The 14166-nt window shown below is 40.6% G+C and overlaps 1 protein-coding gene across 1 annotated transcript; it reads right to left on the reverse strand.

The window, feature by feature from the left end:
* Positions 1-1941: 1941 nt before the first annotated feature.
* Positions 1942-11689, reverse strand: fbf1 (Fas binding factor 1). The gene is made up of 30 exons (XM_083896570.1): positions 11553-11689; positions 11332-11362; positions 10648-10695; positions 10513-10558; positions 10366-10435; positions 9913-9963; positions 9702-9831; positions 9511-9591; positions 9339-9386; positions 8935-9087; positions 8715-8841; positions 8341-8471; positions 8177-8264; positions 7659-8087; positions 7474-7586; positions 7233-7273; positions 7097-7144; positions 6884-7015; positions 6695-6795; positions 6034-6240; positions 5812-5919; positions 5576-5715; positions 5334-5452; positions 4709-4831; positions 4414-4590; positions 3647-3823; positions 3431-3568; positions 3252-3351; positions 3022-3149; positions 1942-2206 (listed from the first exon to the last, which is right to left on the reverse strand). The coding sequence occupies exons 1-30, from the start codon at positions 11553-11555 to the stop codon at positions 2096-2098; spliced, it is 3399 nt and encodes a 1132-aa protein (XP_083752696.1). The 5' UTR covers positions 11556-11689; the 3' UTR covers positions 1942-2095.
* Positions 11690-14166: the final 2477 nt, after the last annotated feature.

Raw genomic sequence — 14166 nt, forward strand, 5'->3', positions numbered from 1 at the left:
TGAGTCTGTCTCCATCCCGACCGGAGAGAGCGACGCGTCCCCGCAGGCCGGTGAGTGGATGTCGAAGTGGCGTATAGCCTCGGATCAGAGCAGCCTGTGGTGGGACCCTGCTGTGTATATGTGTGTGTGTGTGTGCGTGCGTGCGTGTGTGTGTGTTGTTAACTGCAGTTTTCCTAGTTCAGAGTCTCTCCCTAGTGAGTGAAGAGGGAATAGCAGTGATGGAGCAGATCACAGCTGGACGTCCCGACGCCAACAACAGTCCCTCCTCAGGAATGTGAGAAAACCCTTTTTAATCCCATGGTTTAATCTACTCCAATTAATAGTCATAATTGATTTGGGCCATAAAATATCAGGAAATGAAAACATAGACATGTTCAAATGTGTTTTAATGCCCCCCAAAAACATTAATAATGTTTTGTTATATGGAGCAAAGTAAGCAAAATATTCACTCATTGAGTAATTAATTATCTGAGTAGTTGGCAATTGATTAAAAATTAATAAACCAGTTAATTGTATTGTTGCTATATATATATAATTTTACAATAACTTAACTGATTATATATACAGTTAAGCTAAGTATAAGTTATACGATTTTAAAACAGGAAATCACTTTTACATAATATACATTTTATTATTCTATTCTATTCTATTTTGTACATTTGACTTTTGCCACGCCCACACGGGAATCACGTGGTACGTGACGTTTCCAACATATAAAATCACTTCACGCGAGACGTTTCAGTCTTTTTTGACTTCATGAGGTTGTGTTCGGCGGTAGCTCACTGCCCGACGTAGACTTAGACTCCGTCACCATGCAGTTTTATTTCGTTGTGAGTCGTTTAAATGCCACGGTGCAGTCTGCTCTACGCAGACCGCCGTGAGTGAGCAATACTTTTCGAAGAGCTTGATTTGTGAAGTTCTAGAAGCGGCTTAGCGTGATTTATGCTAGGTGGTTAGCAGTTAGCCACGCGTTAGCATGGCGAACACGTGCAAGAAGAGCAAACTGGATGTAAGTGTATGACTTAATTGAGCGCAGTATTTGTAAAAACCAAATAAAGTGCATGCCGTAAATATAGTATCTTATTTTTTAAGAGAACTGCGCATTTCCTTGTGTTTTGCGTCGTTTGTGCCACTCCATTCGAATGTCCACGCGGCTAATGTGTGACTGAATTTCTTCACAGGCCACAGTGGATGATGTGGATCGATATTCACGTTCATGCTAACAAAACTCTTCTTCGCAATTCGTCTAATTAAAAGGTAAGATTGATTGCGATGTGATTACGTATGTCCCATTACTTTGCCGTGCAAATGATGAAGCTTTATCCCTGTCTGAATACATACGAGTAGAAACCAATGTTATCTGAACTGCTGCAGGCATGTTGTGCTTAGCCGCACTCTGCAGATGTATTATCATTACATTAATGAAATGTGTTGTTACAGATGGCGGTCCTGACGTTTCACTCTGCACCGACTCTATGCAGGAAGAAGCAAGAGAGAAAAGGTTTGTACCATATTGATTATCGTGATCTATATTTGCCACAGATTCAGTGATGAAAACTGCTGCATAGGAAGTGCCGTCTGATGCGATAACTGACGATGGATTAAGCTTTTCTGAGACTGTAGAACCTCAAATTAGTTTTGATGTCTGATCTGAGCATGTAATGATCATAAACTATTCCTCTCTTCCCCAGGTGTAACTACAGCAAAGTAAGGCGGTCAGAAGTCTAATGGACGCAGAGATTAAGGATATTAGGTAAATGATGCAAGATTGTCACATAATTAATGTCAAGCCACTGATGATACAAGTTATCCCTGTCTGAGCTCTGTGCTGATTCATGGTAACCTGAGGCTTGTTAGATGTAGGATGAGAACAAATTGTTCTAAGTTGTTTTGTGTCAAAAATCTAATGACCCGTTTTCCCTTTTTGTAATTTTCAGGTGTAATCGGTGGCGACATGGAAACCCAGAAGTCTGGAAGAAACGATGAATTGCTTTAGATCTGCTTAAATGAAAATTTAAAACAATATTGTGATTTTAAAAATGATTTATTAAAAAAGTACAAAATTCTAGCAAAATGGCACATCAAGTACCCATCCTCATGGGGAGTGGCCAGCACGCATTAACCGATCTGTGTTGAAAGATGATTTGTAGGATTTCCTCTTCAAATTTTCAAGAAATATCTGCTCTTCTTGGAGGTATTCACGGTCCTGTGGGCGAGGGGGGAAAAATCATGGGGTTCAAATTGTTGATGTTAAAAAGAGTCTAGTGATCAATGCTGTTGTAGCTGTAGGTTTGATCAAATGTGTATGAAATGAGTTAATGGTGGAACAACTTAATATTTACAATAAAGACAAATGAACTGACAAAATAACTGTTTTTAATGTCTGGTTTGTGCTACTGATTCTCATTAACGAGTTGTAGTGATTACACTATATTTAAATATTCCACGTAGGACTCTTTAAACATCATGGCACACAGATATGTCTCAATTTATAAAGCTGGGCTGTCAGCTGGACACTGGAATAGATGGCGTTTAGGCTCTGTTTGAAATGAGACTTGAATCTCTACATTTGTATTTAAATATTCCTAACCTCGACTATGATGTACAAGCAAAGCAGAACTAAAATGGTTCTACAATGATAGTAACATTGTTCTTGAATCAATTATTTAACAATCATCAATTCACACCAGATAATTGTTGCCAGTAAGTACTCAAATGGGTTTGACCATTTAAAATTATGTGGTTTTTCCCAAATTAAATCTTTTTTTTTTTATTTTTTTTATAAATAATACGAAGTATGAGTTGAAATTAGTCCCAGTCTCTGTCTATATTAAATTATAAAAAATGTTCAAAATGTTATGTGTTATACAACTGCTAAACCTACATGTTGCTCGGGGCCTAGTCAGCACTTAATGTAGTGTTTTTTGTATGTTTATTAGTTGCATAATGTGATATTTGTCACCTGAAGCTCACACACAAAAAAAGCTAAAAATCGTTAGCAGGTGTAATGTAGGTGCTTACCTTTTCTGCAGTGTATTTCCACAGAGCCAGACTGGCCTGAAGTGTCATGGACTGAGCATTGGTGAACGAAGTAGGAGGAGGAGGAATGTTTTGGGTTGATGTTAGCACAGGGATAGGTGACACAGGATCTATTAATGAAAAGAAATCAGTGGTTGTTACACTCTCCATTGAAGGTTTTCGCACTTCAAAGTATTATGTGACTAGTTTATGTTGAATTAAACAAAATGTACCTGGTAAAATGGGTGGAATGATTTGTGGTAAAGAGGTGATGGGAGCGTCCTGTCTTAGACTTCCTGTTTCCCGCTTCAGATGATGTAAATGCATTCGCTCCTGTATAAAAAAAACCACTTAGATAGTTCTAATCAGCTGCTGTGTACAGTCTGAACTGTTCTGATTACCTGACACACACCTGAAGGATTCGTTGTTCTTGCTGCCTCATTCGGTCGGTTTGAAAATGGATATTCCTGAGCCTTGCTTTGTGTTCTTCCTCTACACGTTTTGCCTCTTTCAACGCTTGTTCACCTTCCTCAAACTTCTCTGCAGCGAGCTGCAAAGATCACAACATGGTCAAAGGCCAAACAGCAAATGTCTTACATCGTCACAAGCCTGTGTTGTGTGAACTTACTTTACTGAATGCCTCCACCTCCTGGGCTCGTGTTTGCAATCTCAGAGCTGTGCTGCCGATTCTTTCTTTCTCCCTGTCGAGTTCCTCTCTTAACCTCTCTGAAGTTTCTCGCTCCAGAGTCAGATTCATCTCTTTCTGTTTTACCTCTGCTGTTCGAAGCTTTAGGTCAGCTTGTTCCTAACAACACAAATACAGATTTTTATATACGACTACACCGAGGCTACGTTCAGATTACTAGCCACATTGTTCAAATCTGAAGTGTCTTGAATCTGAACACAACAATGCGCATGTGCACAAATAACTTTTTTTGAATAGAAAACATATTTGTGATACCACTTGGTCCTGAAGTGAGATGATATATACCTTTACTGATCTCCCATCATGAAAATTCAGAGATGGAAAGTGTCACCGTGAATATCTTATAGATTTAGAGATTTTGGGAACAAGATTTTGTCGTTTGATTTCGCCGCTCCGCTTTGGTGCAGGTCAAAGATGTCAGCGCTTCGGCCAAAAACTTCATGGAATCTGATGTAACGGTTCCCTCACATCGCACATCGACCACATATCTAACATATATCTGTTCTTGGACCACATACTGAAGTGACATAAGATCTCTGTGTACACATGGCTCTGAACAGATAAGATCTGAGTCACAGCAACTGAAAAAATGTGATATAAGATATAATCTGACCATGGCCTTAGATGATGCAAATTGTTGGAATTTAATCGAATGGAAGTGAAGCATGTAGACGCTTTGTGAAGCTCACCTGTGCCAGGCTGAGGATGGAGCCTTCTCTCTTCTCCAAGAGACTGCCAACCTCACGCTCAGCCCGCTCGTGTCTCTGCTTCTCCATGGCATGGAAGTGCGCCCACTCGGCAGCCAGCTTCCTCCTTTCCTCTGCACAATGCTGCATCACTGACTTCTGCTCCTCCAGTAAAGCGCTCTAATGAAAACAGCATCAAGGAGCAGGAGGAGGTCATGTGGAGAGGTACTGTGTGGCAGTATTAGTCTGGTGTCAAGTCTGCTATATGAAAGTGATGCGGGATGTTTGTCACGCTCACCTTGGCTCTTTCTAGCTCCTCCCTCTCCATGTTGATCTGCATGCTCTGGGAACGTCGCTCTTCTTCCAGGCCTCTTTGGGTAGATTCCGCCTTGGCCTGCTCTGCTGTCATCTTCCAGCGCTCCTGAGGCACACAAAGAGAATCTTAAAACTGTAGTGCGTGACTTTTAAATTAAAATATCTGTTAGATTCAAACCATTGTCAAAGTAGTTCACACAATGCTAATTACGCTCCATGTAATTTACTCTGTATTTCTCAATGTAGCAGCACTGCACACAGGACACAATTTGCTTTATGTAGAGACAGACGGAGGCAACAGCAACATTGCGCTAGTAAAGCAAGACGACTGCAAACAGGTTGGATAATGACTGAAAACACGAAAAGGTCTGAGAAGTTATTTTTACAGCTCAGAAAAACTGTTGTTCAGCAGTATAATGGGAAACGTCTCTTGAACCCACCGGCCCCTGCGCTGCAGCTGTATACACACAAACACTCCCTCAGTCAGGTCAACTCGACAGAGCCCGATTTCGGTTGAAGGACTCGTCATACAAATGTTATATTGTTTCTATTCACAAAGACCAAACAAAGACAGAATGCTTTTTTTAAGTATCTGTGTTGACCCTGACCTTCTCAAGTTGTCTCTGCTGCTCATTGAGCTGTGTGTCCATCCTTGAAATGATTTCCTTGAGGTAAGTTCTCTCCTCCGCCATGGTTTTCTGCTGCTGAGCCAGTCGGTCCTGCATTACTGAAAAAGTATGTTTAAAGAATGACTTTAACCCACTTTGCAGTTTGATACAACTATTATAGCCCTAAGATAATTTGTGTGCTGGCCTATTTGTAAAAGTGTGTGCATGTGTGTGTCAGGTACTTCGCAGCTGCTCGTCTCTGTGCCGTGCCCCCTGCTCCAGGCCATGGGTGGTGTTTTCATGTGTGCTCTCCACCCGAGAAGAAAGTTCTCCCAGCCGAGAGGAAAACTGCTCCATCTGCTCGATCACTACTGTAAGAGACCTGGACAAACACATTGGGACATTTATTTGCTCCTCTCTGACAATGAATTTAATGTTTTTGCTTTGTGGACAATTAAGTACCTTGACCATGACTTACCTGGTCTGAGATGTTGCGCTTGTTACGGCATCAATCTCCTCGGCTTTCAACTTCTTAAGTCTCTGGATCTGGTCCTCGTGGTCTTTCTTCATCTCTGATATAGATTTTCTTTTTGGCAACACAGGATAAATACGTTTAACTCTATGGTCACTCATTTGTCATAAACTATACAATAACACTGCTCATTGAGGATACCAAGTAGAAGGAGTTTCTCAAGTTTACCTCTGGAGATCTCGGAGTCTCTCCACCTCGCGGTCTCTCTCCTGTTGGGCCAGGGCCAGTTTGCGATGATACTGAGCCTGCAGCTCCGAGCGTTCCTGCTCAGCAGCTTGTGTAACTGTGGCAAGGCGTTCCATTAGGTCTTCGTAGTCCTGCCGCGCTCGGGTCTCCCTCTGAGCTGCAGATTCCTCGAGCAACTTCACACGAGTCCTGGATGTGTGGAGGAACATTTGCAGTATGTGTTAAGCATACAAACATAAGCCTCTCACTGCTTACTTTATTAAATACACCTGTTAAACTGCTTACTAAAGCAAATATCAAATTACTTAACCAAATGAATTTGAGCTCGGCCTGTTTGTTGCCTTTTTTCTCACACCTGCATCATCTCTAATTTTCAGAAAATAGTCATAAAAAGAGAAAATATCTGGTGAGAACTGCCTCATTTGATTGAAAGGCAACAGTCACAATAAAGTTTCACATTAACAGTAAACTGAGGGCCATCTCTGAACGCAAATCACTTCAAACGTTGGAAGCAGATGAGCTACAGCAGTAGACAGAAGACCACACTGGGTGCCGTTCCTGTAGAGTATGTTAAACATGTCCACAGATGTGGCATATTTTGCGCAACGCATATACAGTGTGTGTGAGGTTAGGAATAAATTACTTGTGTGTGCTCTCCATTAGCTCCATATCCTGTTTATGCTGCTGCCGGACACTCTCGAGCATCGCTTGGCTCTGGTCTCGCTCCAGCTGCAGCGTCTTCACCTGGACAGTAGAATTTGTAGGCTCAATTCATTGAACTGCAATATTTGTATTAGCACTGTTTGTCATCAACACATGAGCATCCACATACCTGCCCCTCCAGCTGGATGATGCGTACATGCAAAGCTTGATATTCTGCAGGTTGATGCTGCTTGTCTTTGGGTCTTTGCAGAACTCCTGCATCCACAACACCCCCAAGACCCAGCAACTGAGACTGCATCAACTGTAGGAAAGGAATAAACAGATCAAGAACAAACAGATGATGGACATGTTGTCATATTTGAAATCTCATGTGGTTTCTTGCCTGCTGTTGTAGAAGCAGCTGCTGAAGACTATCACCAGGAAATGTCACCTATTCCAAAGATACACAGGTCATTAAGAAGGCCTCAAACAAAATAATCTCAAATCATGACAACTTCGGGACAGAAAAGCATCAGTACCAATTGTTGGACAGCAGCAGATGTGTTTTGCGGTGGATCTGCTGGAAAAAAGAAAATAAGAAATAATAATCATGGTTGTGGTTATATCAGATTAGTACGCTGGGCATAACTCAATAAAAAATGGCATGAATAATCAACAGTGAGGAAGGGTTTCTGTGGAACATGTAAAGAGGTGTACGGTGTAATATAATTATGTGATAAAGTAGCTATTTTGGTGAACAGCAAAAACAGCAGTGAGTACCTTGTTCAGTCTTTTGAGGTGCAGAGCTGGGTCTTCCAAGAAAGTTGTTTTCTTTAACAGATGCAGGTGCGTCCTCTCTGCTGCTGCCAGCCTGTGAAGTGACTGTATGTTTACTGGAAACAAGAGCAGGTTTATTAATTCAGATAAACAAGTTTAATACATCACTACCTATTATTGCGTATTACCTAGCAAATGACTCCTGATCCAGTTCTTCTCCAAGACCTAAAGAATCATCCTGCTTGGACTTTTTAACCTCAGCACTTGAAGTTGACAGAACCTTCTTCCTGCTCAATGCTCCTGCTAACCAGTCATCCTCATTTCCTTCTTTCGTCTGGATTGTAGGAGCCTCGGATTTGTTTTGTTTTGCTTTCTCCGCTGCCATTTTCCCAGCAGGAGATGTGACATGATTACCAGTCAGGGAGGGCTTTCTCTCCAATAATGGAGAAGAGGGAGCCATTGGAGGCTCGGGTGAAGTCTTGATGTCTTTGCTGTCATCCTCCGGAAAGGTGATATCATCGTTTGTCTTCAGGCCTAACCAGTCGGCTGAGCTGCGGTGTCGAGCTGGAGCAGTTTTCTTCTCCAGGGCAGAGGAACTGACATCCTCTGTTGAAAATCTGATAACCAGAAGAAAAGATGCGTTCTGTCATACATATGTGTGTATTTTGTGCCGAGATACAAGCTTGTACTCAACACAAACACACACCTCACTGACTGTCTGCGACGTCCTTCGGGGGTGGATCCCAGAGTGGGCTGATATGATCCAAATGTGAGATCATCTTCTATAGGCGGTTCTGATAAATGTGAACAAAAGTAGTTTAGATTACTTCATGCTTTTGGTATTTTACTTAGACTTTGGAGCTCGATTACCTTTGCCACTGGTGGTCTTCTCCTGCTGCTGCTTATTTTCACCCGTGGGTGGTCGCTCCAGAAGACGAGGTGAAGTCCTACTCTCCAAAATCTCGTCCAGTCTCGTGCGAGCTCTCTGAGGAGGTTCACTCCTGAGATCAAACACATGGCGGACACAGAGAAAGACTTAAAAGAATACTGTAATGATTCAAAGTGAGGCAAAAGACTGAGCCGTCTTTGCAAAAACAAGAAATGAAGACGAAAGAAAAAGATTGGGTTCTTTCTGATGCACCCAAAGCACTGAGGCAGTAATTATTTATGATATAAGCACTACAAATAAGTACAACAACGAAAAGAATGAGGCAGTAAAAGTGCAAACAAAGCTATTCCTGTACCTTTCCCTGTTGGGCCAAAGCTGTTTTTTCTTGGGATTGTTTTTATCACTGTCAAATCCGAGTGCCTCCATCAGGTCATCCTCATCATCATCAAACGTGAGATCACTTGTTTTCTTGGCTGCTTTAGCTGACAAACAATGAATAAACACATGTTCACTATTTGTTAGTTACATAAAAGAATGAAAAGCAAAGGACATTCGAATACCCTGAGGCTGCTCACAAGATTTACTATTGGAGACCGGCGAAGGCGATGTTGGAGGAAGTTGCACTGATTCAGGTTGAGGTTTGGACTGCTGCACGCCAGTTTTTGATTTGGGCTTGGTTTCATCTGAAAGCAAGTCTTCGAGTAGGTCAGCAAGGGGGTCATCAAGATCTGCACAGGAAATGAGATGCTTAATGGGTTTCATCGCATTTATTATAAAGACATTAAATTATTAGAAAGACATTATAATAAGGAACAGAGAGTTCAACAAATGCTATTACTGGTGAAGCTAAAAAAAAAGAGAAAATCACAGCTGACAGAATATTGTATTAATAATGGTTGTTCCCATTTTCAGACTTGGCATATACCCACACACTGATGATCCACAGCTACAAGATAAAGGCTAAACACACTCATTGTACCTTCAGTATGTGGTGCCTGACCAAGGCCTTCATCATTGCCACCACCGTCTGAATTAATGTCGTAATTTAGGAAAAACAAAGCAAAACTCTCAATAAACGACAGTTCTGCTGTGCTGTGTTTTTTTTTTTGTTTTTACAAAGCTCAAGTTAGAGATAGGATTCAGTCACTCACCAGAGAAGCTGATCTTCCTGTAGTTGGATACTGAAGTCGAAGGTGCAGAGTTTGGCTTCTTCCTCCCAGTGATCGATTCGTCTGTGTTGAGTGGGGGACACAGTGCTCTGTCTGATTGCTGCTAAGCTTGTGATAGTTCGACACAAACAATGAGAAAATAATTTATGCAGGAACACTGTGTTCTGAATTACCTCCTCCCTCTGGTTCCAATGCAATAGAGTCTTTCTTTGATGCACCATGACCAAATGGCTTAGTTTGCGCAGGAGCTGAACTGGGCTTTTTCTTTGACGGAAAGAGGTCAGCATCCATATCGTCCATGTCCTTTAAGAGTATAGACAGAAAAATAAGAAAGTGGACCTGTAACAAAGTATTATTTTTACATTAATTATTATTATAACCTACCTTCATGTCCTTCAATATATCATTGGGATCTGCTGCGGAGACATCTGAGTCCTGAGAGTTGAAAGGAAGACAAATTTAAACATGAAAAATGAATGACACGAGAAAGTAAAAATGTGAAAAGAATGTCTTTACACATCTCCGTCTAAATACGTACATATCACTGTTATTATTAAGATTAGTATGATCATAACAACCAGTCTGACAACTTTTTCCTAGTCTTTCACTTTTCCTTCTACCTCTCCCCTCAAAACAAATAGCTGAGGCAGATGGCCGCCCACCCTGAGACTTGTTCTGCTTGAGATTCCTGTCAAAAAGCTTTTTTCCCCACTACTGCCCAGGGCTTGGAAATGGTTGTATTTCTCTATGAAATATTATCAAGTGTCGACCTGATAATGTAAATTCCCTTAGAGAGAATGCATGTTGTGAAAATACAAATTGAAGCAAATGAAATACCTCAACGTCACCACCATCCTTCTTTGCCTCCTCCGCCAGCAAACTGTAGATGTTATCAGTGGCAGCGGAGCTGGAGAAAAAACATTCATCCAACTTGTAGACAAAAAGAGTAAAGAAATATGATCTGTAATCATAACTCCAGCTTACCGATTTAAGGGCCCGTCTCGAGATGCTTTACCCCTCACAGGATGTTCTGTTGAGAGGAAATAAATAATAATATGGAGCTTTACAGTGATAACGCCATACTAACAACGTTAATACTGCAGAAGTATGTTCACTTACTTTTATCATCAAATAAGCTGTCAAGGAGATCGTCGTCTCCGAATGAACCTTGGGAAAGTCATAAAGTCACAACTTAAACAGTCTAGTCTGTAACTATTATAATTTAGCTAACTTGTTCATATACATGTTACAATGCTACAATAACATGGAAGCAATGTGTACATGCGTGTGAGATAGGCTTCAAAATATTAATCCATGACAGGAGTATTTTTTAGGGATGCATGATATTATCTCGGCAAAAAGTCCAATATCCTGCATCCCTAGTATTTTTGCTGTTTTTTTTTATTCATTCATTGTCAGATTAAATAGACACTGTCTCACACAAACAATGTCAGTCACCACCAGTTACACACAGATGTTACACTTTGATATATTCATGTTGATTTAGTCTCTGTTATTCTTTATTAACTACTACTGTGTTTATCCTGTTGTTCGTTGAATGTATTCATTTTTCTCTGCGACTGTTTGCTCAGTACTTTAATATCTATCTGTAGGTTTAAGTGAAAATCTATTGGGCATGATGTACATATTTTAAACCCTACTGAGACACAGGTTTGATTTTTACTTGGCTGAATTGAACTCAAAACTTTATTGTCATTGCACCAAATCATACACATCCATCCAGTTTACATCAAATCCACAAATATGTTGAATAACACAGGAAGCAAAGCTGGGGGAACTTACTTTTTGATGATTTAGCTTTGGGCCTTGTAGCCTGTGAAATACAGCGACAGACTGTGGGTTATTTTAAGAATATAACAACAAAGCACACACACATGATTGCAAACTTGCTTTAGCTTTTTTAAGAATCTTTTTCACCCCAATACATATTAGATACATAGGTACATATTAGATAAATACAGATAAAACAGTGTTGATGTGGCAGTGGCTCTGGTGTAACTTACCATATTGAATCTGCTCCTAGCTAGCTAATGCTAGCTAAATCTGATTAGGCGTCTCCTGTCTCCATTGGTAACCACGCTGTTACTCCTGCGAGACTTCATGGGAGGGACGCCAGATACGACATTTGTTAATTAATGTGTCTCAACACTCCTGATATGGTGTGTGTGTGTTTTAGTCATTAGCCACGATTAGCAGTTTAAAATTTGGACAAATGATAAATAAAAATGAAGCACAACACGCACGCCACACACATTAAAGGCTGCGCATGTGTCATAACGCACATTTAAGCTATTAACGCATCCAACACGTTCACCACGCGTAGCATTAAACATGTCTGAATATAAAACACATGCTAAAACTACACCGACGACACGTTTTTTAACTACAGTAGCAACATCACAACAACGCCAGCCGACCAAATTTACATTTCCTGGTCATAATTCGTGGTGCATTGTGGGTAGAGTAGTTTTTTTTTTGTTTTTTTTAGCTTGTACGCGAAAACGGATTCAGTAAATGATTAAAAAATGTGTCACGTGTCGAAATGGGTTAAAAATTACATATTGAGTTGCGCAGACTATTTTATATCCGTCTTCATGTCGTTGGTGAAATCTAACCAAACCGACTCACCACCAGGTGGCGTCAAAGTTCAGAGAAACAGTCAGAGCAAATGAAGCAACAGCAAACCTGAAGAGCTGAATAATTTATCCTCTGAAGCCCATGAGTAATTCAGGAAGGTCTGAGCTACACTTTTAATTAGCACAATGATAACAAGTCATCAAATCATCCTCAAATACAGGATTACACAACTGTTTCTGGTGATGTTTCACCAGAAGAGGTGAAATTACATAAAGTCATCACATTCATTTTCTCCCCATTTATCACCGTGTCCTCACAAAGATTTGGTGCCTGTGTCTGCGGGGGAGGAAGTGTGGAATCTTCATTTAAAGAATTTGACCTGTACATACATACAATAATGTTTTTGATTCCCTTTCTCTGATCTGGCGCAGCAGTCAGACGCTGTCATGAAAGGCTGGGCAGAAACACACACGCTGCAAAGTAAATCTGTTGATCTGATTTGAAAGAAAGAAAAGCTGTGTACATGACTCAATCAGACAATTCAATCAGACTGGAAACAATTTCACAACTGTCAACAAAGGCAGACAATTCCATTGAAAACGTGTGATTCATTGTCTGTTTTCTCAAAAACAGGTGTGATGCAAAACACTTGACAACATTTGAGGTGCAAAATACATTCTTTTCCCGCTGTAATTGTAATACAATAATGTTCATCCGACTCATTCATTCATTAATACTTTTATTAATGTTCGCATCGATGAATATTCAGAATAATGAATGAAGGAAGTTCTGTATTACATTTGAAGACAGGGTTTAAGCATTTCACTTCATTTCACCTCTGAGGACATTAAGACATGGCAGCCATACAGAATAATGTGAATCTTTCATGAATTGAGATACATCAATTCAAAGCTGTCCTCATACTTACCCTAAAAAACAAATCATTACATTTGTCAATTTAAGAAAAACATACCAACAAAACAAAAAAAAAACAGAAACTGTGGCTGTTATTTTAGGCAATAAATCTTAAGTAGTAAACTTAAAACAGCTCAATTCCCAAGCTGGAATTTGCCAACCAAGTATGTTTGTTTAGTTAAGTTCTTGTTTCCAGCAGAGTGAGAGAGCATCTGTGGGGCCTCACTGTTTTTCTGGCCCACTTTTTTTTTTTCACCTCCGGTGTGAGAGTCTTGACTTAAGCTGCTTAAGTGCACATGAATCAATATCATAGAAACGAGAAAACGCAACAAAAAGATGTCAGGAAATCTCTCCGTTCATGTCCGCGGACGTAAGTCTCTTCGGGCAACACCGTTGGCCACTGAAAAAAAAAGAACAGAAAACACATAAAAAGTTGGCATAAAAGTGGCATGTGGCGCCACCTACCAATCATTGCAGTCAGTCGAGTCTCGAGTTACGTCTGAACTACAATGGCGGAGAAAACTAAAAAAACTAAAAGACCTCTGTATTTTGAATTTGAGCGTAGTAACCGTTTTTGGCCACATCCTTACATATGGCGCCTTTAAGTTTGCCAGCGAATACACATTTATTTAACTATTTATTGAGGTGAGACATATAGCGCACTTCACCATGGCCCACTTAGGTCTATGTCACGTATAGCACGCACAGCAGAAGAGGAATGGGACCTAAACATGCAACTAAACATGACTCAGACTAAACACACCACACGAGTCTTCAGGTCACCACTGAAAGGTTCGGCATGTGCAAAAACTGCGCGAGATTTCCACGTAGTGACAGGGACTCGCAGCTAGTTAAGTGTCTTTCATTAAGGTCTTTCACAAAAGCATTAAATTGTGTGTTTGTTGGGGAGTAATGTATTTGTAATAAGCCTCCAAAGAGCTGATATATTGTTGCTCTGCCTCTGAATCATTTAGTATTAAGAGTGTAGCAGGGAGTACTTAAAATCTAAATGTGGGCCAGGCATAGCTCTTTTATGCATCTGTGCCTCTGTAACATGCTCTACTTTCTCCCCTTGTCTGGAGCCCCTTCTATAGCCCCCTCCCATCAACACACACACACACACAT

This window comes from Microchirus variegatus (genome assembly GCF_963457635.1).
Source record: "Microchirus variegatus genome assembly, chromosome: 10".
NCBI lineage: Eukaryota > Metazoa > Chordata > Actinopteri > Pleuronectiformes > Soleidae > Microchirus > Microchirus variegatus.

Excerpts from the sequence above, each read along its gene's own strand:
- fbf1 (XM_083896570.1), bottom strand. Across the intron at positions 8,265-8,340 it reads GAAGACCACCAGTGGCAAAG|AACCGCCTATAGAAGATGAT; the intron begins GTAATCGAGCTC and ends CACATTTATCAG. Across the intron at positions 6,796-6,883 it reads TCATCCAGCTGGAGGGGCAG|GTGAAGACGCTGCAGCTGGA; the intron begins GTATGTGGATGC and ends TCTACTGTCCAG.